The 25,931-nt window shown below is 51.3% G+C and overlaps 1 protein-coding gene across 15 annotated transcripts in view; it reads right to left on the bottom strand.

Moving 5' to 3' along the window:
- Iqsec1 (IQ motif and Sec7 domain ArfGEF 1) overlaps window positions 1-25,931 on the bottom strand; it is a 318,516-nt gene that overhangs the window by 27,346 nt on the left and 265,239 nt on the right. For 14 of the 15 annotated variants that reach the window (XM_051203358.1, XM_051203360.1, XM_051203362.1 and 11 more), the window contains 2 exons: window positions 5,972-6,263; window positions 1,237-2,483 (listed from right to left, as the gene is read on the bottom strand). In XM_051203358.1, the coding sequence (XP_051059315.1) occupies window positions 1,237-2,483; window positions 5,972-6,263 (1,539 nt within the window). Of the gene's footprint in view, window positions 1-1,236; window positions 2,484-5,971; window positions 6,264-13,133; window positions 13,207-25,931 lie in introns of those variants that run through there. The other variant, XM_051203355.1, reaches the window with a different exon arrangement.

The following is a 25,931-nucleotide window of genomic DNA, read 5'->3' on the forward strand; positions in this document are numbered from 1 at the left end:
TTTCTCTTTGCTTCCTATACCCTACTGCTGGCCTCCACCCATTCATTCTGTTGCAGCCCCCATTACCCCAGCCTGGGCTGAGAGGCAGTCCTGGAGCAGGGCAGTGTATAGGAGTAGAAAGGCCAAGTAGGACACGTGGACTAAGCAGGACACACTCATTAATGACCCGCAGGCTCTGGCTGTGGCTTGCACAATGTAGGGTGGCTCTTACATACAGCAGGCTGCAATAAGGGGAGAGGTTACAGGAACTACGGTTATAGCAAATGTGAGGGGATCAAAGACTCAGCTCCTGGAGGCCTCCATGAAGGCTATACACCACACCCTCCCCACCAGGCCCCTCTGCTGTCCCGGTCCATCTGCACCTCTAGGGATACTCGAAATCATGCCATCCTAGTCTTGGATGAGCAGCAGGGAGCAGTGAGGTGTGGCTCAGATGTGTCTGACTCCCACTGTGCCCCACTACCCTCCCGTGGCCCTTCTGGGAAACTCCCAGGGTATATGCTTGTAACCAGCAGGCAGGCTAGTCACATGTTTTCCAAGTTCACAGCCCCCAGGGAGACCACACCAGGCTGGTGTCTGATGACCCCAAATCCCAGAGTCCCAGGGAAGGAAATGTGAAATCTCAGGTTAAACAAGAGCTGCCAAGGTCCCCTCCGAATGTGTGCTTAGCCCTCCCTACTTCCCATGCTATTTTTGACCCTGCTAAGAATAGTTTACTTTAAATATCCACCTCTTACCATGGCTTGGCTCTTAGGACCGCCCGGCTGCACCTTCCCTGAACCCCTCCAGAGCAGCCACTCAAATGTCCCAGTCCACTGTTCTGTCAGCGACAGCCTTTGTTCCTGAGCCCTTTCAGAGACAAACCTTGTTTTTCTGTCCCCAGCTTATTCCAAGACCTTTGTGCTTCACATTGGGTGGGCATGATGGGTAGGGATTTACCACAGAAAAGTCCCCATTCTGCTGTCTGGCCCAGGAACACCTGCCACCTCCACAAATGGCCCTTGGAAAGATCTGGAACTTCTAGGATTCAGAGTTTCTCTAAGCATAAACACGGTACAGCATCCTGCCTGGACCTTACAAAGACTGCCTAAAACTTCAGTCTCAGTACAGGTGTGGGCAGACTCACAGCAGGAAGGAAGGTAAATGAATTTGCCTCTTGCCTACCCTGCCTGGCCCCAGGGTTGTGACTACCAAGGACATGCACATCTGTCATCCATGCATGAAGGGAAAACTCACTTGTTGAAGAGATTCAGGCCAATTCGGTAATGCCTCTTACGGATGACATCATTGCTGAAGGCTGGTGAGTCCCAGCTGTTGCGGGTCTCCTTGTGGTATGTCTGCTTGCTGAGTGTCTGTTCCCGCAGGCTGTCCCTCGACGAGGACTCAGAGCTGCAGTTTATGGTGTCGTTGGAGTTGGATGTGCTGTTGATGCTATCATTGTCCCCATCTGAGTAGTCAGACTCAGACTTGCTCTGCCGGTTGGCTGAACCATTGATGGCCAAGTGGCTCTCAAGAGGTCTAGGGGGCCGAGGCCGCAACTCAGGCTCCTCCCGGGGGAGGCCTTTGGGGGGGCCACCGTGGGGGCCATGCTTGGGGCTGCTTTGCTGTCCACCAAGGCTGCGCTCATAGGCACTCTGCCTCTTGAGTGAGCTTCTATCGGAGCGGTCACTGAGCTCCACAGAGCTGTCACTGGGTGGCTCAATGGTGAGCAGGGGAAGGTGCTCTACCCGCAGCCGTGGTTCTGGCCGCTCCAGAGATGGTGTGCTTCGGCAGCTCGTGTCTGTATCAGCCTTGTCCTCCTTGTGGGCCAAGGCCCAGTAGTCCTGGGCTGTACCCCCAGCCCTTAGCCGCAGGTCTGACTCTGTGCTGGAAGGGCGATCCCCAGCCTGTGAGAGCGGTAGAGGTGGTGACAGCTCCTCCTCATCAATGTAGAGGGTAACATCACTATATGAGGCTGTCATCTCATCCAATTTGTGGTGGTCCATGCCATGCAGGCCTGGCTTGGGCTCAGTGTCCCGGGCCCGCACAGTGTCCGGGGCCGGTAACTCCTCACTGTGTAGGCTGCGGCAGTTGAGGGCATCATCGATAGACTCAGCCAGGGACTTTACCTGCCGGGAGAACGCATCCTCCAGTTCCGTGATGGCGTCTGCAAAGTCACTGGAGGGTGCTGGAGACTTGAGGGCTGGGTCGTTAAGGTCTTCACATTCTGATGGCACTAGGGCCCCCAGCTGGGAGCCATCATTGGTCACAGAGACTTGCTTGCCCTCAAAGTAGGAGCTATGCACCTTCTCGGGGCCCTCGAAGGAAAACTGCATCCTCATGTTGGACAGCACGATGCGGCGTGACATGCGGTTCTCCGACATGGAGCTGCGCAGGCGCTCAAAGTTCTTGTTCATTTGGTACTGGCGGAACGCCGTCTGGATGGTGCGGGCTGCATGGCGGGTCACAAGGCGTCCCCCATACTTGCGTTCTAGCATTTCCACCTGGTGGAGTAAGGAGAGGAGAATGTGGGCCGTGTATGATGGCACAGAGATAGATATCTACCCTTTCCTATACTCCATAGGGATGTAACCTGGGATGGTCACATCACATCCGCAAGGTGCTTAAGATAGCAGTTTGGGGCTACTGGAGGTTTTCAGTGTCAAATGGAATAAGTAAGTACTGGGATAGGGTAAAGGTGGGGGCACACATGTGCTGAGAATCCCAGTACCTCTGGCCATAAAAGTCATGGGCCTTGGAAGTCTTCTGAAGATGTGCCTACAGATATGAACCCAGAGCTGGGGAACCTGAGGCATGTCAGAAGGCTGCCTAGGCTCTGGATGAGCCTTGGAACCATGAAGTTCCCCATTTCCTTAACTGTGACACAGGGCAACAGTAGGACCCACTTTCTAAGGCTCTGGTGAGCTCACAGTGATGGAAGGCAGGTGCTTGGCACAGGCCGGGGCAGCTGGATGAAGAGCAGCCCCATTCTTAGATGACAGTTGCAGTTGTGAAATCTCTGTCCTGCTTGCTACACAGAAGGCTGAGCTGAGGCCTAGGGAAGACTGGCAAGGCCAGTGCTCCCTCTTTGTCCTGTAGCTCCAGGAGCTCTGACGGGCATGGTTGTGAGTTGGGAGGGGTGCTAGGCAAGCTCTCAGGCACCTCAGCTCGGCATCTCTCAAGAGTGACCCATGGCCTCCTCAAGTCTCAGGACTCACAGCCTGCCCAGCCTGGGGGCTAATCCTGAGTCTGGACTCTGGGTGAGTAGGAAACACACTCAGCTATAATCTGGTCTGCAGGAATCAGCAATCTGTCTCTGGCTGCTGGGGCAGGGCTGTATCTATGTGGGGATGAGGAGAGGGTCCAGGTTCACAGAATGAGGTGAAATCCTGATTTCACCAAGCCGGCACCATGAACCTGCATCTTAGCATGCGTGGCAATGCAAAAGGGAGACACACAAGGTCCCTGCCCTGGAGAAGCAGAGAATTGTGAGGTTAGAAAGATGCACAGTGTGATACAGAACACCAGAGACACAGAACAAAGCAGGGCTGTGGTCCAAGCCTGGGAGAGACCCCTTCTGCACACATTTCAGGGTTACCAGGAAGGGGCTTGAGGACAGCCAGGAGGCTCTGGGGGAGTTCTTTCCCTGCCATCCAGAGATGGCTGTACTACCACACCGACAAGTAAAACTACTAGTGAGAGTGACTGAGTGGTAAAAAACCTCAGGGCCAGGAAGGGACAAAGGCTGAGCCTGAGAAGCCCCCTTCCTACATTTCTTCAATCCCTTGCCTAAGAAGGCCTTGGCCTGGAATCCCCGCCAAGGACTTCAGAGACACCAGAGTCCCCAAGTCTTACTCCAGGGCCTTCCTTAATGCCTTGGACCTTAGGGACTAGGGTCCATCCTGTTCACTAAGCAGACACTCCTGAACTCACTGATCTGGAAGAGACCCCATCTATAGATCTTCTGGGATGCAGAGGAGGGAAAGCAACTAACCCTCGTGCTAGCCATGGGAATGCCATGCCCTCACACGGTTCTTACTGTACTGAGACAAGGGACTCTACTATCCCTGCTCTCAGATGACATGAGGGAAGCTAAGAGCCAGACTTCACAGTCAGTGGCAGGGAGGCCTGCTCTGGGGCCAGGACTCACCCTTATGGGCTCAGTTGCTGAGGATTAACTCAAAGCATTATGCATGAGGATCCAGAGGAATTGACTTCAACAAAGCACACCTGCACTGCTCAGGGACTTGAGGTCATGCTCTGGTCCCAGGGACAGGAAAGGAAGGCGTGGAGGGTGGGGTTAAGGAGAATGCATCTGATTTCCCTAAGACGGGACTCCTAACTTCCCCTCCCAATTCTCATGTAACCTACCCTACTCCTACTTTTGCCTTGTAGCCAGGAAGCTCCGGCAGCATGGAGCACTACATGACTGCTAATGTTAGCGCCTCTTGCCTCTGTGCCAACTCTTCAATAACACCTTTTCAATCTCTCACATACACCAAGATCCTTCTTGTCCCAAAGCCTTGGCACATATGGTAAGCTCTTCTCCAAATACCTAGTTTCAGACCAGCTACTGTCATCTGATACAGCCAATACTCAAAGACTTCCTCTACTTCCTCCTCCAGAACTAAGACCCCCAGGGTCTATGTCACTTCCTGCAGTGAAATATCTTAATGCTGACTCGCTTGTCCATCCATTGTCCAGGAATGTCACTCAGGTGCAGCAGCCTCATCTTGCAGGCTGTCCCTATCCTATTATCTGGGGAAATTCAGCTATGGGTGGAATGAAGGTGAACGGCTGCATATTTATGGCAAGTAATCATCCCTACATGCAGGCTCAACCTTGTCCAATTCCATTTCGTGGTCCTGTGCAGATGACTTTTATAACAAACTCTTCAGGCATCACTCTGGATCTCTGCAGATCTGAGAAACCCAGTAGAGGCTGTTCTGCCTGCTGCTGTCCTGGCAAAGGAATCAAGGTCCACAGTGGGGGTATATCTGCTACTGGGCCGCTGTGAGTCTGACGAGGAGGATAAAGCATGTGAGGAGAGGAGGGCAGTGCCTCCTGTGTCACAAAGCACCACCCCAGGTATGAGAGGTCAAGATTGAGGGGTGTCTGACAAGGGAGAAGATCCACCCTGAGGGCACCCCACAATACCCTCATGAAGATGAGACTGCACAAACCTAGACCTCTGTTCCTTCAAGGACTGAGGTCCTTGGAGAGCAAATGGAACAAAGCAGCCAGCAGATATGGTTGGAAGAAAGACCACATCTGTGGGCTGTGGGCTGTGGGAAGGGGTCCTGGTGTCCGTCCACGGCTGAGGGATTGCCTGGGAGACATGGGAGCATGCCCAAAGCACAAAGCCCAAAGACATTCTGCTTGTCTCTACACATCCATGAAGCTCAGAGATCTCCTGAAACCTGGAATTGCTCAGAGACACAGTCAAACAGCAGGCCTTCACTCCCATACCAGCCTGTTCTCTGCTGGGCACTGTACCATAAGGATCTGCTCTGCTCACAACAACCCCCAAAGTGGGCCAGGCTACCTGACCTTGGGTTTGAGGCCCAAGGAAGAGCTGCGGCATTCAATGAAGACTTCCTCTAGAGGCTGAGGAGCTACAAGCCACAGTGGGATATAATAAGCAATCCCCCAAGGCCTTTCTTGGGCCCTAAGAACCTCCATGGCCACCTTGGCAACCTGTGGCTTGGTGGTGCTGGGCCATGAATCTTATATGCTCAACATAGGCCACAGATCCTAGCAATGAGGGATATGGAAACATACAAAAGCAACATTTGAAGAGGATTCTATAAGTCCCCAGAAAGGATGTCAGGGCCCCTGGCCATTAGTGAAATCTTTTCCCAGTAGAGCTATCCCGGTTCTCAAATGTGCACCCCAGCTGGTATCTGGAACCCATTGCTAGGAGCATCTGGTAACTGAGGTCTTGTGTTACTTGGGAGGTCATGAAAGGTGGGCAGGGACCCCTGCTACCTACCTGCTTGTCTTGCAGATCTGAAGAGAGCTCATAGCTCTCAGAGAGTGACCGAGAACGCTTGATGGCCTCCTCCTCAGCCTGCTTGCGCAGGACAGAGGTTGAGTGCTGTAGCCGGGGCCTTCGTGCGCGCTGTTGTGGTCCTGGCCCTGCGTATAGCCCATAGGCACCCACTGATGTGTGCTCGTAGTGGTCTGGGCTCAGGCTGGAACCAGGTACCAGGGGACCCTGGTGGTAGGCTGAGGGGCTGTCCAGCGATGTGCCAGTCTCACTGCTGGGGGCCTCACCCTCAACACTGCAGAGAGAGAGGAGAGACACATGCTAAATAGAGAATCAGAACTTGGGGAGCAAATAAGAATGCCCCTAGGTAGCCAGGGACCCCACGAGTCCCCTGTTCTTCATCTTCCTGGAGCTTCTGACTCTGTTCTAACATCTGGCATACTGTACTGGGAGATTGGTTTCCCAACCAAGTATCACCCTCCAAAGACAGAGGTTTTGACCCATGGTGGTGCTGATGGAATCTGGCACTTAGAACAGAGCCTGGTGCTCATTGTGTTTTGAAAAAATAAGATCACTGTGTCTCTTACAACCAGAATTAAATGTAGGGCTGGTTTTGTACTCCATATCCCCATGACTACATCTGGAGACAGGATCTTTTAAAATTAATTTACCTTTACTTTATATGTATAAGTGTTTTGTTTGTATGTATGTATGCATCTGTGCTTGCAGAGGTCAGAAGAATATATATCTCCTGGAACAAGAGTTACACACAGTTGTGAACCACCATGTGGAGTGCTAGGTCTTCCTGTAAGAGCAAGTGTTTTTAACAGCTGAGCCATCTCTCTAGCTCCCTGAAGATAGGATCATCAAACGGAAAGACATTAAGGTGGATCCTAGGATAACTGAACTGGTGTCCTTCTAATAAGGGGAATGCAGGATATGCAGGATACAACATGTATGGGGGAAGACAACGTGAACACATGAGCAGAAGGCGGCACACCAAGGAGAGAGGCTCAGGAGAACACAGCCAGGCCACACCTTCAACACAGACTGACAACACCTCCAGAGCCTGCAAATAATGAAGGCCTGTGGATGAGGTCCACCTCTGGCATTTATCATGGCAGGCTTAGAAGCAAACACGATGTTGTGCAAGTGCTTTACATTTTAACATTGCCCACAGGTAAGGAAAGTGAGGCCTGTGTAAACACTGTCCCAGGTACTTTAGGCAGTAAGTAGGTCCTCTTCCACCTCTGTGCCTTTTGCTTCACAGAGTAACTTCATGCCAAGCAGAAGCAAGGCCAGCCAACCAGTGGGAACAGAGGGACTGGCTGCTGACTCATCCCAGCCCTGGGCCTGGAACATTCTATTCTGCACAGACACTCTTTCCTCTGCAGTCGCTTTTCAGTGAGGGAGGGATGGGGAGAAAAAGGAGACACTGACTTGAAGAGTCTATAACAGAAGCCCTCATCCTTTGCCAGGCTCCCTGTCCCTGTGTGACCAGACACCCAGGCGCTGGCAGGGACTTTAAAAGGCCTGTCTTCCCTGGAGCGGGGGGGGGGGGGTCTCAAGAATGGGCACAGAGAGAAAAGAGCAAGGGCCATACCCAGGCTGCAGTCCTTTTCAAAATGTCCGCTCTTCAGACCAACGAGGAATGTCCTGCACTAAGCAGCCTGGCACTGTCTGCCTGTGCTCAGCTCTACTAGAGTCCTGTTTTTGTTCTCCAGGGGGTCCCCAGGGTGGGGCCTGTGGAAGGGACCTGAGGCAGGGAGGGCCAACATTGCCTGCTCTTGGACTCTGATCACTATGCACCAGGGACAGCAGCAAATCTCAGAGCCTGCCTCTGGCCTGTGGCTTAGAAACAGGGCTTCTGAGACAGTAACTGACTCTGACCTCCAGGGAGGGCACTGGAGCTCCCAACATGCCTCAGTGGCTAAGGATGACAGCCATTATTTGAGGAGGACCTGGATGAAGAGTTGGGAGACACATGCTTTGCCTGGCACTGTCTATAGTTCATTTTAGTAGTATTAGTAACTCAACCCAAGAAACAACACCCTTCAAGGCTCTCTGGGTACCACAGAGCCACCTGACCCCTTGTTGCCCTTGTACTCCTGATCCAGTGTCCTTTGGATGCTAGATCTGAAAATTCTTCTACTGTTTGCTGGAACTTAGCACTCTTCATTATATTCTCAGAACTTGAACCAACTGTCATAGGAAAGAGTAAATAAGTACCATTAGAATTGGGCCACCCAGGGTACAGAACAGCCTCCACTGGGAAAGCCCACCCATGCTCTCTGATCCCAAACTTGGGCCCCACTTCAGTCAAGTGGGTCAGCACACACAGGGATGCATGCATGCCCCTCAACTGAATGCACGTTCTGGTTAGGGGCTGGATTTGCATGTATTGAACTGAAGGAAATACAGCTTGGGACTTCTGTAGGGTATTTTAAACCATCTGATGCCCAAATCAGAAGGTCGAGAAGACAGCAGTCACCACCATCTCTGGAGCAGAGCCTGAAGCTCCTTGGTGGTTGACAGACTGCATCAGAACCACAAGGGGCTCAGTCAGAGAAGAGTGGGCTAGGCTGAGTCATGGTGCTACCCTTGACCCTCATGCCCAGGGTGGAGGGGCAGCAGTCAAAGGGATTCAGTCTTTTCTTGTCTGGCCTGAGAACAGCTTCAAGGGCAGGACATTCATTGTTCCTTGACCATGGGGAGAGAGCAGGGCCTAGGCTGCCTGCAAGCTTGGGAGATTCAGCCTACTCAACAGACTTCAGCTTGGAGCAGAGGCGCTAAGGACAGAGATTTATCCCAGCTGGCTACATCTCCAAGGATGAGACATTAAAGTGGGTGTCTGCCCTAGAGAGGGTAACTTTGGGATGGGCCTAGGATGAAAGAAGTCAGACAGGAGCTTTCTAGAGCTGTGTTACTGCTCTGGGCAGTTTTGGGCCAATAGGTTTCCAGAATATGCTTGAGAGCGAAAGCCAGGTCTCCCCAGAGCTCCCTCTCTGAGACGGGAGGGGGTGAAGTCATCAAAAGGCAGCTCATCAGTGCCTGCTCCAGAGCCAAGCCAGTCTTACTCAGCTGGGGTCACCTGTCAAGTCTATAGGAATGAAAATGTATGGTGGAACAGGCTCTGCATGGCCTAGAAAAACACACCCAGGATCAGAGAGATGGGTCAGCAGGTAAAGCTACTCTCTGCCAAAGCTGACAGTCTGAGTTTAATCCTCAGCCTCGGGACCCTTATGGTGGAAGGAAAGCCTACTCTCCTTTAAGTTGTCCTCTGATCTCCATACATATGCTGTGGCGCGCGCGCGCACGCGCACACACACACACACACACACACACACAAACATAATCATGTAAAAAGTCTAGACCCTGCTCTAACCCCCACCATAAAAGAATGAACAACTTCACAGGTCTCTACTGCAGATGTGAGGACAAAAGCCAGCATGCACGACCTTCCCCATGTGCCTCAAGGACCTGTTTAACAACACAAATCCAAGGCCACACAGTGTCACACACCAACAGAGGCTTTTCCTTATTGGATTAAGGGGGGAGAAGACAAGCAGAAAGGCTCATGCTGCCAAGCCAATGAGCAAAGACACTCTTATAGCCAATGCTAGGGCAGGCATGAACAGGGCTACACCATTCAACTCTGATGGACACCTGAACACCCAGGGAGGGACCCAGGGTGACTTTTCTCTGTGGCATCCCCCCACAACTTCTTCATGAGGCTCATTCCACCCCACCACATGTTCTTTTGGAGGAAGGGGCTGCAAGAACTGTCTGTTGCCTATTGGGAAGCAGCCAGAGGCTCACAGTGTCCCAAGGTATAGAAGTTCGCACTCAGATTTTTCTACTGTGCAATGAGTTTGTGGGAGAGCCAACACATCAACTTCAACTTAGGACATATTTCCCAGGATATCGCCATGTTGTAAGTGGGGGGATGTTCTGTATTAATCTCCATCTAGGACTCTGGGATGGCAACATCCACATCAGGCCCTACATTCTGACCTGGCACCTCCTCCAGCCTCTTGAACCCTGGTTCTATGTCCCACCCACCCTCCAACCTAGGTTCAGCTCTCCGGGGAAGCTTCTCCCTAAATGTAGGTCTGACAGGGTTGAACACCCTAGAGTATGCAATCATTCTAAGCACATGCTAAGCCAAGAAGACCAACACACAAAGGGGTATATATAAGGATTTTGCAAGATTAGGAACAAATCTAGATGCCCACCTAAAAGGGACTGACTGCAATTACTTTTATGCCCACATAAGGAAAGTAACAACAACAAGATGTGGAAGATCTGACCTGACAGTTATTCTTGTGAAGAGACCTGGAGATGTTTCAGCTGACTATAAGACTGATGTGAGTTGATGCTGTCACACAGCTGAGGAGGCCCGGCGCCATGCTGGACAGAAAGCCAGGAACAAAAATAGCCCTGGTGCAGCTGTCAGATCACAGCAGAAGCCTCTGCATCTTGGAGCTAGGCTAGAGGTGGCAGACCTTTCCTCTTTCCCTGCAGACATTACTAATCTATCACTGACTCCCTCCTGATGATTTTGGGTGGGACCTCAGCTCGGTTTCACAGATCCCCTACATCTGATACTAGCTGGCATAGGATACAGATCCTGTGAGTCAGACCCAACTTACTGCAAGCTGGGTCAGCTGAGCAAACTAGGCCAGAAGCAGCTCCTCTTGGGGTGTATGATCCCTCATCTCAACCCTAAAGGAAGATAAATTGAGGCTGGAATAAATTTCCCCAAATGCTATGTCTCATGTAGTTCCTACATGAGAAAGGAGGTGGTGAGCACTCTCCCTCTGGGGCTATATGAGCTGCATGTGTCATTCCCAGGCAGGACTGAGGAATACTGTTTGCCTGACTGGAAGTCTCGATAGCCAGCCCCACAGGGCTGGTCTCAATCTGTAGTCTTTAGTTACATCTCAGGGTCTACGAGAGCCACGTTCTCATCTGATCTCAATCCCCACTCTTTGGAGGCCCTTGCCACTTCCTACCTGTACAGCAACTGGGGTGTGTCCATGAGTGCTCCTTCCGCAGATGGGGGATGAGTTCCCCATGTTCAAGAGGGTCTGGTGCCACCCATGAAGAGGTGCACACTCTGTCCCAAGGTTCCCTTCCCACCTGGGGACTTCAGGCTGACTCAGAAGGCCAGCTTTCTATCCTCTCCAGTCTCAAATGTTCCTCCTGCCTTACAAGAGATTTTTTTTTTTTTTCCAGACCAAGTGAGGCAGAGATCATTCAAGGAACCCTAGAGCCCCTGCTGCCCTAGTGTACCCACAGGGCACAGGGAGTCTCTGCTCACTGCCTTTCTGCTTGCACACTGCTTACCAGTTGTATTACATGAATAGGGATACTGGAATCTCACGTTCCATTTCAGTGCATTGAGAACAGAAGGGTTGCTGCAGGAGGCTCTTGGCATAGCAGAGTTGACACAGTGCCATCCTGCATAGGGAAGGTTCCACCCATGGGAGAAACATACTTTCTAAAGGCAATGGTGGGAGGTGGGAGGGGCCCAGCTGCCCAGGACAGTCTCATGTCTGGGACCTCTGAGGCCCTGCCTATGGGTCAGAAAGAAAGTCTGCATCTCTGGACTAAAAAGCTCCAGGGGAGGGAAGACAAGGGACACTGATCGGGCCCCAGGGGGCCACATCCTGGCTCTGGCCTTGGCTGTAGTTCTAGCTGAATGTGAGTCAGGGTGGGGGTAAAGGCCTTGCCTTTCTGCCTTGGATGTCTCTAATTACAGTCTCTGAAGTCATGAATGACTTTTCTCAAGAAAAACGTTGGTCAGAGGAGGCTCCAGGCGGCAGTGAGGGCACAGCAGAAGAAGGGACCTGTTGTTCACCACCAGTGCCGACGACAGTGGTGGCTAAGGTCTAAAGGACACCTAAGAACATTCATTCTAAGCTTCACATGTAAGTCAGTCCTCTCTCCCATCCCACAGAGCCCAGGCAGGCTGGCTTGAGCCTAGCACTGACCCACTTGTACTTGGTGTTTCTTCCCTGAGAGTGCCTGAGGGTCACAATAGTCTTATCTGAGATGTAACAACACAGGTCCTACACACCCCCACCCCGGCACTGTCGATCATCTAGAGGACTTAGAATATGTAGCCCAAAGACAATGCTGTGAAAAGACTCAGTACTCTACAATGTTTGGGGAACAAGGAAGAGGCTGCTTCTTGTGGGGAACCACCCTCTTCAGTGTAGGCTGGACTGGGCTAGAGGACCCAAACTATCTGAGAGGCTCAGCTGTGGTCAAACATCCACATTTAAGTGTCTTGGGCTAGATTCTAGGCAGACTGCACCTGCCAGAGCCAAAAGCCTCCTGACATGTGTGTGCCTCTTGTCGCCTCCTTAGACAGGGTTTCTGATTTCCAGAATGGGAGGCTAAAATAGGTCAGGCCAACCACTCTCAGGCCTCACAAGCTCCCGTGAGGGCTTCTGTATGGCTATTAGCTGCTTGGGGGACATTAATTGAGGCTGATCACCCAAAGAGAACATGGACTGTCCTGGTCTCTTACTAGGCTGGGATCCCATGTGCTCCATCATAGCCTCAGATAAGTTGGGTGGGGTTGTTAACATAAACCAGCACAGGGCCTGTGAAGTAAGTGAGGAGATCATGTCCTCTAAACATAGGTAGGACTGGCATAGCTCATGAGGGAAGGCTATCACCTTGGGTCTCTACGGGGTAGTTCTAGGGCCAAGGGGACAGGCTGTATGGGACAAGGGGTAGGGAGGCAGTGGCTTGGAGAGGTTGCTGGAGTGTGTGTGGGGTGGGGTGGTTGCTCACAGGGTTGGGAACATTAATTTGTCCAGCTCACTGCCTGGGTAGCCCAGAGCCAGCTAAGGCAAACCATCAGGACACACTGCTCTTCATTCTGCAGCTCACAGAGGCTTAAGCTGAGTCAGGAAATAGTCATTGCAGTCCTTAGCCCTTTCACTCTGGAATGTTTGCAAGCTGATGTGGCCCAGGAACAGAGTACAAAGACATAAAGGGATAGGTTAAGGGAAAAGTAAGTGGTGGTGGGCACTCCTTGGCAGGCCCTCTACCCCACTGGTAAATGGTTGCTGGAGAGGACTGTACACTGCTGGTGATGGAGGAGTCTTATGGACTTGTAGGGAGGAGGGTGGGGACCTCCAAGACTGACCTGGCAGAGCTGGGATGAGTATGATTTGGGAGAGAGATCATGCATGGAGATTGGAGAGCAGCAGTGGAGGGTGCTGACAATATCTAGGGTGATCTGGGCAGGGAAACAAGGGAATAGAGAGCCAATTAGATTAGGGTGTGAGCCCTGTGCTCAAAGCCTTACAGGCAGCCAGGCCTGGAATGTGGGGCTGGGCCTTTGGGAATACAAGAGTGAAATGAAGATTTAGGGCCCAAGTTTCCAGGGGGTACATGGGCCCTGACAGCCACTCAACCAACATTATCATGGCTCCAGCTGGGTAACCAGAAGCATAGCTCTCCAAATGAAAGCTGATGACGTGTACTTCTAACAGTGCAGAAACTTCCCCTGCAGGGTAGGATGGAGGGGGTGTGAGGTATCAGGTAGGTTTCTCCTTTTATCCTGTTCTCGTTTGCATTAATGAGGGCACAGACTTAACAACCTGTAGCCCAGGGTGGCAGAGGTCCTCAGAGGTGGGGGTGGGGTGGGGTGGAGCATACTCTGCCCCTTCCACCTGCAGGAGGGTAGTTTATCTTTTTGGTTACTCTCTCACACATCTTTTCTCCTGCCCATCTGTTGGCCAGCTTTGACCACTTAGTTGGTCTCCCTGCCACCAACCAGTGGACACTGCCCTTACTCCTTGGCCTTATCATACAGCCTCTCCCATAGGTCCTTCAGAGCCTCGTTATCTGCCCTCCTCCTTGGAACAACAATGATCCAATCAGATCACAGTTCCAACCATATCTTGCCTCAGCTTCCAACCCAAGGAAATCAGGCATCACTATGACCCAGAAGGCGTACAAGACCCAGCCATGCCTCCTGTCCCCCTCCACTATACCCAAAGGACCACCAAACTCAGCTTAACCCTACTGTAGGTCTACATTCCAGCTCCCATCCCAGGACCTTTTTATATATGATTTGCTTGGCAGCTCCAGGCCCTGGTGGAGCAATAGGAGTTGAAGGTGTCTGTGGAAGACTGGGTAAGGAAAAAAAGAAAACAAAATAAAACAAAAATGAAAGCCTGGGTGGAGAGCCAAGGATGATGGACTTCAGGCAGGACAGTGGTCCTGGTGTTGCCACAGGGGACAGTGGCAATAGCAGATTTCTAGAAGCAGGGCTCTGGGCAGGGCTGGGATCTCTGAGGCCAGCCAGCTGCCCACCCCTCCATACCCCAACAAGATACAGCCTGAATATCTGCCCTGGGTAGTTCAATATTACTCTGGCCCATGCCTGCAATAAAGAGTAGGGTCCTCTGTGGCTACAGGTGCCCTGCACTTGAAATACCTTGAGGCTACTCTAGCACAACCCAACCACCTTCATGGGGATGCTGACCTGGTTCCAGCTTCACTGCCCTGCTGACTTGTTACTGGTCCCAGCCAGACAGATACACACAGCAGCCCCACTTCAGCCCACAGCCTGTGGCATGCTCTGACTGCCCCAACTCAGACGGCTAGAAGCCACCTTTATATATGTAGAAAAATATGGGTCTCCAAACAATGGGCTTTTCAGAGCAGCAGCTATTTTTAGAGCTCTGCTTACTGAACTAACATTCAGCATTTCCCCAACTTGTCAGCTGCCTCATAGAGCCAGGCAGGCAGCAGGAGGAGCAGAGGGGTCAGAGCTGGGGGCTTCTTGAGTCATTTGGGGGTCACTCTGGTGTGCAGAGACAGATGTCAGTTTGGGGCTGCCCCAGGCTAACAGGAGCCATGGTTAGCAGCCTGTTTATATGCCCCACCCAGCTCACCATGGCTCCTGCCCTCCCAACAACTGTCCTTTATCCAGTGTGTTCTGGGTTGGAATTGTACATCCAGGACTGAATACTGGCTTTTTCTGAGGCTGTTTCCCTTTCTCATGTGTGACTACGCTATCTCTCTGTGACAACATAGAGGAGTTGGTCAGAATGTCTGAGAACCCAGAGGACAGGCTGAGCAGGAACTGTTTCCACAGTGTCCTGGGCAGCTGTCCTCACATAAGCCTGTTCATCAGTCCATCACCACAGGAAAGGAAGAAAGGGCTCCATGTCCCTTGACCCAGACCCTGCAGCCAGGCCTTCACAGTGTCCTGTCAACAACATGTTCTAGAAGGCCAGTCATCCTTCCGGCCTCCAACACTCCCTCCCACTGTAGGCAGGAATGGGTGCGGCGTAGGGGTGGGGGGAGTGTGGGGAGGGGTAGACTGCCCCCTGGCTCTGTTGGAGTGGCTTGCTCCTAAAGAGTTCCAAAGATCAACTTAGGCTTTGAGCCAGCCCCAGACATTGAAACCAACCAACCTTGTCCATCTACAATCTCAGAGACTCCCATCAAAAGGACACAAGGGTCCTTAGCACAGGGCCACAGAAGGGCCTGGTACTCATGGGAACAGTGCAGGTGCCTCAGGACCCTAGCCCTCAGTACACCCTCAACAGCATTCAGGAGTGAGCGAATAAAGGGTACAGACACCTACAATTACCACCACTTTGGATCTCCTTGGCCCTCTCCCTATGGGGGCATCAGCTTAGAGGGCAGAGGTATCCATTAGCTTACAAAATGACCCCAGTCCCCCAAGTAAGACTGGGCACATCAAGTGAAATGGGTAAAAGATGCTGACAGTGAAAGACTTGAGTAAGAGGACCAGTTCTTATGGCCTAGAGCCCAGAGAATAGGCAGGGCCAACGCCACAATGAGGTAAAAATAAATAAAAATAATAAAAAAGATAAAAGGACATGGTCTGGTATATCCCCCATCCCTCCATCCCCTGCCTCATGGGTGGGAAGGCCTGCAGGGGGAAGGCTTGCTGATCACACACAGACTAGGAAGCTGCATTGTAGAAATGCCACAGACTCCACCTAGGCAAGACCCATTCACATCATAGCATAGTTCCCGAGCCTCAACCCTCCAAGAATGGAGGACAACACAGACACACCCTCTAGGACATACTGGGCTCAACTTCAGAGCCACTGAATCTGCCCTGGACCAGTTCTTGCAAACCCAGGATGCTTCTAGGAGCTGTGCCCTAGCAGGCCTGACAAACGCAATAGCAAAAGAGTTCCTGACACAGGCTGGCAACACACACCCTCCCTTGGGAAGATAGCCAGCTGGCAAAAGGGATAGGCAGCTTGGGGGGCAGGAGGCAGACGCAAACACCCTCAATCAAACCCAGCCAGGCCTCAGTCTGGCAAGGTGTCACTCACATAGTCACCACTATCATTCTACAGAAAGTTCCATCATGCCTGAGAATACTATCCCACATCCCAGGACAAACCTAGAGTGAGCAGCCTTTTCAGAAACTCCAAACCAAGACCAGGGTAAGGCTCATCTACCTGGCTGGGAGACTGGTCAGTCTCTGCTCATAGGAAGGCCCTAAGTTATTCCAGCACAGACTGGCAGTATGCTGTGTGGCTCCCCACAATGCATTGTCTTAAAAATTAGAATAACTGGGCATGGCGCTACAAGTCCATATCTCTGTAGTCAGGAGTCTGAAGTAGCAGGATCACAAGTTTGAGGCCAGCCTGAGCCATAGCAATGAGTTCTTATCTCAAAACAAACAAACAATGGGTGAACCAAGGAATAAACAAAGGGAAAAAAGGGAAAGTCTGAACCATTTTAGCATCTAGTGATTGGATACAAAATTCTGACTTCTGGGAGGAGACAACAGATAAGAATCCTGCCACCCTGGGCCTACAACCCAGGAGTGGAAGCCACAGCCAATTTGAGAGTGTTTGTACTATACACTTTGCCACAGTCCTCCACTGATCTCATCACCTGCCCACATCTAGCCTTCTAGTCTTTTCACACTCCCTTTCTGTCTGTGCAGATCTGTGCAAGGCTGAAATTCAAGGCCCACTTGTCATTCCCAAGAAGCCCAATTTAGAAAGCAGAATCCCCAGGGCAGGGTTCAAAAACATCAGAGCTCTGCAGGGATGGTTGGAAGCTGAGGCCCTGTACTCTGTCGGTTCTCAGAGTGTGGGTTTTATCAGACTTCACAAAGGCAGCCTCATTACACTGACCACAGTCCACAACCCATGGTAGGTCATGCAAACCACCAATTCTCTGTACCGGGCAGTCTTGTGTGAGCCTCAAAGAATCAGGACACAGTTTATTTATTTTAAATTGACAGGGTGGCCTGCCCTGCCCACCAAGAACGTCAGCCCATGTTTGGGATGACATCTCAACACTACATGTGAAGTGCTACATGACCTGGGGCAAATGACCATACCCCTCAGGGTTCACATTGGCTAGTGCCTCTGGCCACTGACCGCTGGGAACACGAGGTCCAACAAAGACAAGCCTTGCCAACAACAGCTCCCACATTGGTCTGTCCTGCCCTGTGCCAGTGACTAGAGAAGGGCTCAACCCCAGGGTTCTGTTCCACTTGTCCAGGGTAGAAAACCGACAGGAAGAATGTTCCCATGCTACCACCCAACTGAGCCCTTGATGGCTCTGGAGCCAGATACATCTTGGAGATCTCTGTTCACTCCAAGTAACTCCCTGCTGGGTCCAGGAGCAAAGTTCCCCACAGTTGCCACCATGTTCTTATCTAGCTTTCCCCTTCCTCCTCCCTTTTTGCTTTCATGGACCACTCCCTGCAGCCAGCCCTCAGCCAGCCTACCCCAGCTAGCAGGGCGGCTCTTGTTGGTTTTGAATGCACAAAGATGACCAGAAGCTTCCGACCCCGGGGCTTGCTCGGAAAGATTTTTCAGAATACACACACACACACACACACACACACACACACACACACACACACAGAGCCAAAAATCTTCCTGGCTGAGCCAAATTAAATACAGAGTCCTCTAGTTATTTCCATACGCGCAAAATGGACTTAAATAAAGCAGCTCTCTGTGGCAGGCTCCAGCAGACAGGGCCAGGCTGGGCCCCAGGGACTCCCCGGGAGGGCTGGGGGAAGGCACAGACTGGGGCGGGGGGTGGGGTGGGGGTGGGGAACAGCCCTGGAGAGTATGGGCTGTGCCAGGGAGAAAGAGGCCTGTGTAACAGGCAACCTCTCAGCCCACCCTACCACCGGGGATGCAGCTCCCAGAGGTCCCAAGTACATGGCAGAAAGCACAGCAAACTGCTCCTGCCCTGCCTGACACATGGGCAGCCCACAATACTTAGCCTTTCATCCAAGGGATCACGTATCACAACATGGGCAGCCCACCATAGTCAGCATTGCATCCAAGGGATTCTATATCATAACTGAAGACCCCAAACTGCCACACACGGACCACCCAGCACTTACAATGAGGAGAACCTGGGTATTGCAAACATCAAATTTCTGAAGATGTGCCAGATTGGCTTCCTTCCCATTTTGTGGAGGAAGCTGACGGCCCAGAAAGGTGAAAACTTAACCAATGCCACAGGCCTCACAGAAGAAAGGGGGCTATGCCAACTGGGATGCAGACCACCTGCTCCCTGCCTATGTTACCTGGGTCCCTCTGGGGCCAGTCCACTACTTCTAGTCACTCAGGGACAGCAGCCAGCAGGGTCTTACTGTGCTTTCAGTTTCCTGCGATCCTCATCTGCCCCATAAGCCTAGAAAGGCAGATGGTATCACCCGACTCCCCATATCACTGACACACAAGGCTCTTTCCCAGTGACTGCATACTCCTCAGCCACAGGCCAGAGACTAGGCCTCTCTGAGCCTATGCTTCTTAGCTATAAAGTGGGAATACCAGCAGGGAGGAGTATGCCTTTAATCCCAGCACTTGGGAGGCAGAAGGAAGTGGATGTCTGTGAATTTGAGGACAGCCTGGTCTACACAGTAAGTTCCAGGACAGCCAGAGCTATGTAGTAAGACCCTGTCTCGAAAACAAAACAAAACAAGGTAAGAATAAACTGACCACACAGGGCCAAAAAATGACATACCCACAATCCTTGGCTGAGGTCTGCAGGCCAGGAAGTGCTTCTGGGAGTCTTATCCCTGCATTGTAGCCTGGCAGCAGGTGAGAGATGATGAACCTGTGCCAGGAGGAGGCTCAAAGAGGAGAGTACCCTATGGAATCAGTAGCATCTACACCTAGAGCAGGGGTGGATGTCTGACCTAAGTATGATCCCTGCACCAACACAGAGCCAGAGGCAATCTGGACCTTTTCTGACCAAACTTGAAGTCCTGCGTCCATGTGCCAAGAACTGTAGTAGAAGCCAGGGTTAGTTGTAAGATATTCATAACAATGACATCAACTAATATCTAGAACACCTATCCTGTGTCAGTCTCATTACTGGGGACCTACTATGTGCTAGGTTTCAAAACCAGTACTGAGGACTGACCAAAGAATGCAGGCCCAAGGTGGTGTCAAGGGAGACTTAGTGGGCCAGACTCAGACAGGGAGGAGAGCAACAGAAAACTTCTCCAGGACTTGAACTGTAGGTAATCACCAGACCCCTTGGGAGGGGTGTAGTGTTAGTTGTTCAAGTTGGGCCTGGGTTGAACCAGTGTGTCAAAGGAAACAATACGGTGACCAAGAGGAGGGTGGCAAGAGCCACAGCCTTCCTCATAGCAGGCTACACTACTCAGTTAAGAACCAAAGTGAACAGACCTGGTGGGAGATACCAAGAGCCCATTTTCTTGGCTTCACTCTCAGGGCATACTGGGGTGGCAGAGAAACATACTTTAAACACAATGGATGAGGGAGCCATGCGCACAGCCTCTGCCACACACCAGGCCTACCAAAAGGATCAGCCATCAGTACATTATCAACTTAAAGCCGGCCCAAGCCAGCTTGGAATGGAGTCAGTATGGCCAGCGGCTCATAAGGCACCCACCCCAGGAAGAGGATATCTCCAAGGCCAGGATAAGGCTGACTATGAGACAAGCTCCAGATTTAAAAACCAGAGGAATTTGCTTCAAAACAATAGATGGCAGTAAGATGAACTGTCCATGGAAATCATTAATACTGTTTCCTATTTCTGTACACATTTGAAATTTTCTAAAATGGGGGCAAGAGAGATGGCTCAACAGTTAAGAACACTTGCTGCTCTTTTGGAGGAAAAGGATTTGATTCCCAGCACCTACAGGGAAGCTTACAAAACCAGTTCCAAGGAACTCAGTGCCCTCTTCTGGGCCACTGGGGCACCACACACACATGATGCACATACATATATATGCAGGCAAGTACTTATACATTAAAAAAAACAAAACAAAAAAAAACTTTTCTAAAATGAAAGGAATTTTCAACAGTAAAGGCTTAATAACTAAGACAATATTTACATCAAGGCCTACTGTCCTCTGAGGCCATTTTGTGTCAAAATAGAACAAACTCAAAGCACATACACTGAACAGTCAAGGCTAGAGGGGCTCTAAGCTGGCTGGTGCAACTGCAGAGCCTGCTTCCAGTAGCAAAGAGCCATTCCCCATTCCCAATCCCACCAGAACTCACAAGTTGGGGACCCACTGGGAATCACACCAGGACCAAATGTGATGGCTGGGTTCAAGCAAGTTATCAGGAAGCACAGAATGGCTAGCAGGCACTGACACCCACTACCTGACTGGCGTTCATTCACCTGTCCCTCCTGTCATGGTGAGTAGAGAACTGACCCTATACTGTCTTAAAATCCACTGGACAAACTTGAGAAAGAACAGATAGCTTCCCACGGCTGGCAAATGGGTCCAGAGAGGCAAGAGCACTAGATACCCAAGGCTCCTCCATCCTCTCCAAAATGGCAGTGCAGCCCACACCAATTCCATGGGGTACTCAGGAGCCCCACAAGGATCCTATAGGCTCTGGTCTGTATAGCTGCTACCTCTTCCCTTCTGACTGTCTTCACCCAGGGTTCTAAGCATCCCCGCAATGCCAGGGCAGGGTCAGAGGTGCTCTCATATACCAAAAAGCCTTGCCTGTACACAGCAAAGCTCAGTACTTCTGCTCACCCTCAGTTTTCTTGCCTGTAAAATGGAATGATGGCAGCAATTCCATTGTTCATGGGCAGTTCCAATGAGTATGTGTGAGACTCAAAGGCCCTGGAGTGCAGCTTCTGCTGTTCTTATTGTTGTCTGGCCACATCCCAGTCTCAAGCCTGAGCTAACACCAGACCACTAAAAGTTGTTGGGGTTTTGCCTAAACCCAGCACTGTCTTACTTTCCTGTTGTCATGGACAGGGCACCTGTTATGTGCGATACCCATGTTGCCTCTCTCTGCACAGTCCCCACTGACAGATAAGGCAGCAGGAGCTCAGAGCTATGACCACTTGCCTCAGCACACATCCAGAATGGGACAGATCTGGGACTCTGGCCAGGTTTCTCTAACTCTCATTGCCATCCTCTAGCCCCTGACATTGCTTCCAGTCTGGAGTGATGTTGGTGTGGCTAAGGAGGCCACTCCCCCTGCCAGGACTGAAGCCAAGCCCTGAACTTGGGCCTCAGGTGCCAGAAGCAGCATAGACAGGACCAGAACCACCAGAGTGGCCCAAATCTCCACCCAACACTGCCACCCACTGAGCCCAAGGCCCTACAGCCCTACTCCATCTGCTTCTAAGCTGGGCATTCTCCTCACAGTCTGCCATGTCTAATATCCCTGGGTTCTGCCTTATAAGCATGCAGGCGGCCAAGCCTCCCTCTCTCCACTCTAGCTGAATGGCAAGCTACCTTGCTGGGCCCTCTTTCAAAGCAATTCCCTTCACCTCTACATGCTTCTTAGCAGCTGTTCCGAAAGTACAGCAAGCACACGTGTCTGTGGACCTTCGGCACTTCATCCTGCTCTGCTCGACTCCTGCTCTGCCTTATCAAATGCATGACAGCTCTTGCCCCTCACTGTCATGCCTGCCTCCCTCCTTCTTTTAAACCTAGTTTTCTCTGTGGCCAGAAAGTAAAGTTAACTGCTCCTGTCCAGAAAGACATTTCCCCTGAGCAAGCAGTGTGGTCCCATCCTAGTGTTGGGGAGCCACACGAGCCTGAATATTCAGCGCCACCATCTATCACCACTGGTTTCTATGCACCTCTACAGAGTGCCATGCCAATCAGTGCCCCATAGCCATGTGTTATCATCTATACTTCATAAATGGGAACACTGAGGTACAGAAAGGCTATGGGATGTGATTAGGTCACAGAGGCAGTGAGGAGTAGAGCTGAGGCTGCAAGTCTGGGCACAGGCGGTCCAGTAACAAGTCTGCCCCCAACAAATGGGTTAAGGAGCACCCTCATCTACCAGTGATCCCAAGGGTCTTCACAGAGGTAGAAACAGGAAGAAAGAGGGGAAATCAATAGCCAGTGAGGGCCAGGCTTTCCCAGGTGGTCTCCTCTTGAGGGAGGGGGTGACCCCTCAAAACTTATTAATAAACACACACACAACAATAAAGCCTACCAGAATAATGGCAACCATAGCCACCACTGTCTAGCAAGCGCTTAGTGGGACTACAAGCTCTCTCTGGTCCAAATACTCTACCTGCATCTGAGTGCCCAAACCACTCAGCCTCCAGTCAAATGAGAAAAGTACTAGACACTTCTAACTCTTAAAGCAAGTGGGTCTCTGGGAGAATGTATTCAGGTTGCTGACAGACTCCAACACAGCCTGGGCAGCAGGCAATTTGGGGGGATGCTTTCTGTTTGCATGCATGAGAGGTTGCTTCCAGCTGGGGCCTCTTCCAAATCTTCCAGTTTATTAACCATCCTCCTCCCCTCCAGGGGATTAAGTTCACTGCCCACAGCCATCTGTCCTTTCATGTCAGAAGCCATGGGTTTCCTTACCATGTGGAAGCCTGCCGTATTTGGACTGGTCCCTCAGTAAATCAGGGGAGTTTTTGTCCCCGAGCCCCCAGACCATGCATAGGTGGAGCTGGGGACGAACACGGGATGACAGTATAAAAAAACTGAGTGCTACCCACATAGCCCCTGCAGAATCCAGAAAGTGGTTCTTGAGGTCTGTGGGGAAAGAGACAAGACGTCAGGAAGGCCTAACATAATGTCACAGACCAGGTACTGGCTGGGGCACTTGGGAAAATTTTGGGAATCCAGACACCAGAGGATACCAGATCTATTTACACTAGTGACATTTTGCCAGACATGAATTAATCCCAGAGGAATCAGATCCTGGCTGTGGTGCACACAGGCCCTGAAGCCAGGCAGACAGGGTGCAAATCCCAGCTCAGCCTTCTCTGGCTGGGAACTCTGCACTTCTTCCCCACATCTGAAACGAAGTACAGAAGCCTGTACTCCTAAATGGAGAAGCACATACATACACACCACTGCTATGCACAGCCATGTGGCTATTACTGAGCCGATCTTTGAAAGGAAAAGCAAATGCAGTGAGTCTCCCAGCTTTGCAAGCATGGAAGAAATCTCATGACCATTCCAGAATGCCTCAGTTCAAACTCACCTGTCACTGTGGTGAGAGCCCTCACACCAAGAGTGTAAAATGTGAAGATAAGCAGAGAGGCTGTGGCCATATAAAAATGACACAGACAAGAAACTCTATGCAAGCTGCCTCAGAGAGTGTTCCCACGTAGGGTCCCCAACCCAGTCTTTAGCCTAAAATAAGAAGAGAAGACGGTGGGGACCATTTTAATCCAACAGTCCAGTCACAGTAAAACTGGACAGTAACAGTAGCAACCACTCACTGGGCTCTGGGCAGAGCTGCTCACCTCACCCCCACTCACAATTATAGCCCCATTTCATGGGTGAGACAATCAAGGCTCAGAGAGGAGAGGCAACATACCCAATACTGCTCAGCTGGAAGGGCTCTGGCAAGACTCTGTGACATACAAAGTAACCTTGTTCCTCTATCAGCTCAAAGCCTGGCCAATGGGGTGCTCAGTAGATATCATGGGAATGAAAGAGCACAGGTAAGCCCGGGGCTGAGTACCCCTTGGGTCAACCTCCTCCAGGTTTATGCTTGCGTTCCTGGATGCAGTGGTCAATCTGATCACGGGCCAGGTGCTGTGCTAGGTATGGGTACATGCCATGGACCATCACTCAGTAGGGGTACTGCCACAGAAGCCAAAGTTAGGACAGGCCCAGCTGGCACTGTGCCATATTTTCCCCATAATTGCCATCAATTTTCTCTCTGCAGCAGCTCCCGCAGTGGATCAGCCAGATCCTCTAAGGCCACAGCAATTAATTCTTCAAGAGCCTTAATAGCCTTTAAAGTCATTAGTATCTGCTTTTAAGGACTCAGGGTAAATCACACTCCACAGCCTTGAGCCTCCTCTCCCCAAACAAACACACCTCCACAGGCCTCCAGCCATGACCCTGTCCCAGCCCACTAGAGCCTGGTGGTTGCCTTGCCTCTGTGCTTACTGGGCAGATATTTCATACGTCATCATCATTCAAAGGAAATTTACAAAAGAGGAAGGAAGAAAACACAGCGGGTCACTGGCAGCTGGGAAGTGTACAGTGCTGACTTGAACAAACCGGAGAGCAACCTGGAGGCTCTAGGACTGGCTAGCCATGGAAGGCCACCTATACCTACAAAGTCCATGCCAGGCACTACTTTCATACTTTTATCATTAAAGGGGAAACTGAGGCCCAGAGGGCTATGGTAACTTGCATAAACTCACAAAGTAAGCTGTGATTTGAAAAAACTGTCTACTGTATCATCTTCCTGCTGCCCTGAGCTGCTCTAGACTCCTGATAGTCCAACACACCAGGATTGCATGTCTGCAGAACATAGCCAGGGAAATGCATGCACCACACACACACACACACACACACTGAGCTCCTGTCCAATCCCTTCCACAAACACCCATCTGCCCAGTCATCAGGCTATTCAACCATGCAGCTGTCAGTTGTGTCCATGTTTTAAGTCAAAGCTGTGTAAATATTAGCACAACTAGTTCATAATCCGACTTCCTTGAATGAAAGCCTCAAGTCCTGATAGGGGCTCCAGGAGCCTACCCTCTATCATAATACCTGGACCTGAGCCCCTTGAGCTGTTGTGATCCAGGTTTGGCCACCGGGCTCTCAGTCTTTGCTTGTGCTCTTTTAGAAAACAAAGGTAAAGATCCTGGGTCACTGTGATGTGGGAAGACAGTGAAGCATCAGGTGGTCCATGCTATTCAAGACACCTGTGCATGCAGGACGGCGTGCCAGCCTGAGAGTGACCTGAGGCGTAGAGACTGCGGTTCTTTAAGTCAATGGAACATGCTGGCTCCTATATGAGTTTAGGGAGCAGGGAATGGCCAGATGAAAGGACTATAGGCAAGATGTAAGAAGGTCCCAGGAAGGCTTTCTAGCCATAGGAACACCTAGCTCAGCCTCCACAGCACCCATGAGTCTCTCCAGCCCTCCCAGGTTTCCTTAGAAATCAGGAGGTGGGGGGGGGGATGCCCATCTGCTCTGTGGCTGATGGGCTGCACCTGAGCAGGGCTTTCCAGGACACCTGGCCCCACTGCAGCTGCAGAGAAGCTGTCAACCAGCAAAAAAAAAAAAAAAAAAAAAAGAAGCTGTCAACCAGCAATCCAGATCTAGGATCTAGGCAGGACCCCACCACCACCCCACCCCGGCTGGAAGACTGCCATTAGAGATACAGAAAGACTTCTGCTGATGGATGTGGGACAGAAATACAACAGAGGCAGCCATGGACACACCAACTAAAGTGACACTGGGAGATTCTAATGAAGGAGAGGAACTCCTCCACCACCCATCCCCTTCAGCTCTAGGGGAGAAGAGGTATGGCCAGAAACTGCTGACCCATTTCCCGTGGTCACATTGTGAACATGGTCACCCCTAAACTGCTGGCTGCATTGGGACTAAAAACACAACTCTGAGCTATGTTCATGGCTCTGCCCCCGGTCCCTAGGGTAGATAGAGGCTGCTATACACACACTAGGCATTCAATAAACCACAGACTCTTAGTACTGATGAGACTGAAGGCCC

This window comes from Phodopus roborovskii, unplaced genomic scaffold (genome assembly GCF_943737965.1).
Source record: "Phodopus roborovskii unplaced genomic scaffold, PHOROB, whole genome shotgun sequence".
NCBI classification, from domain to species: domain Eukaryota; kingdom Metazoa; phylum Chordata; class Mammalia; order Rodentia; family Cricetidae; genus Phodopus; species Phodopus roborovskii.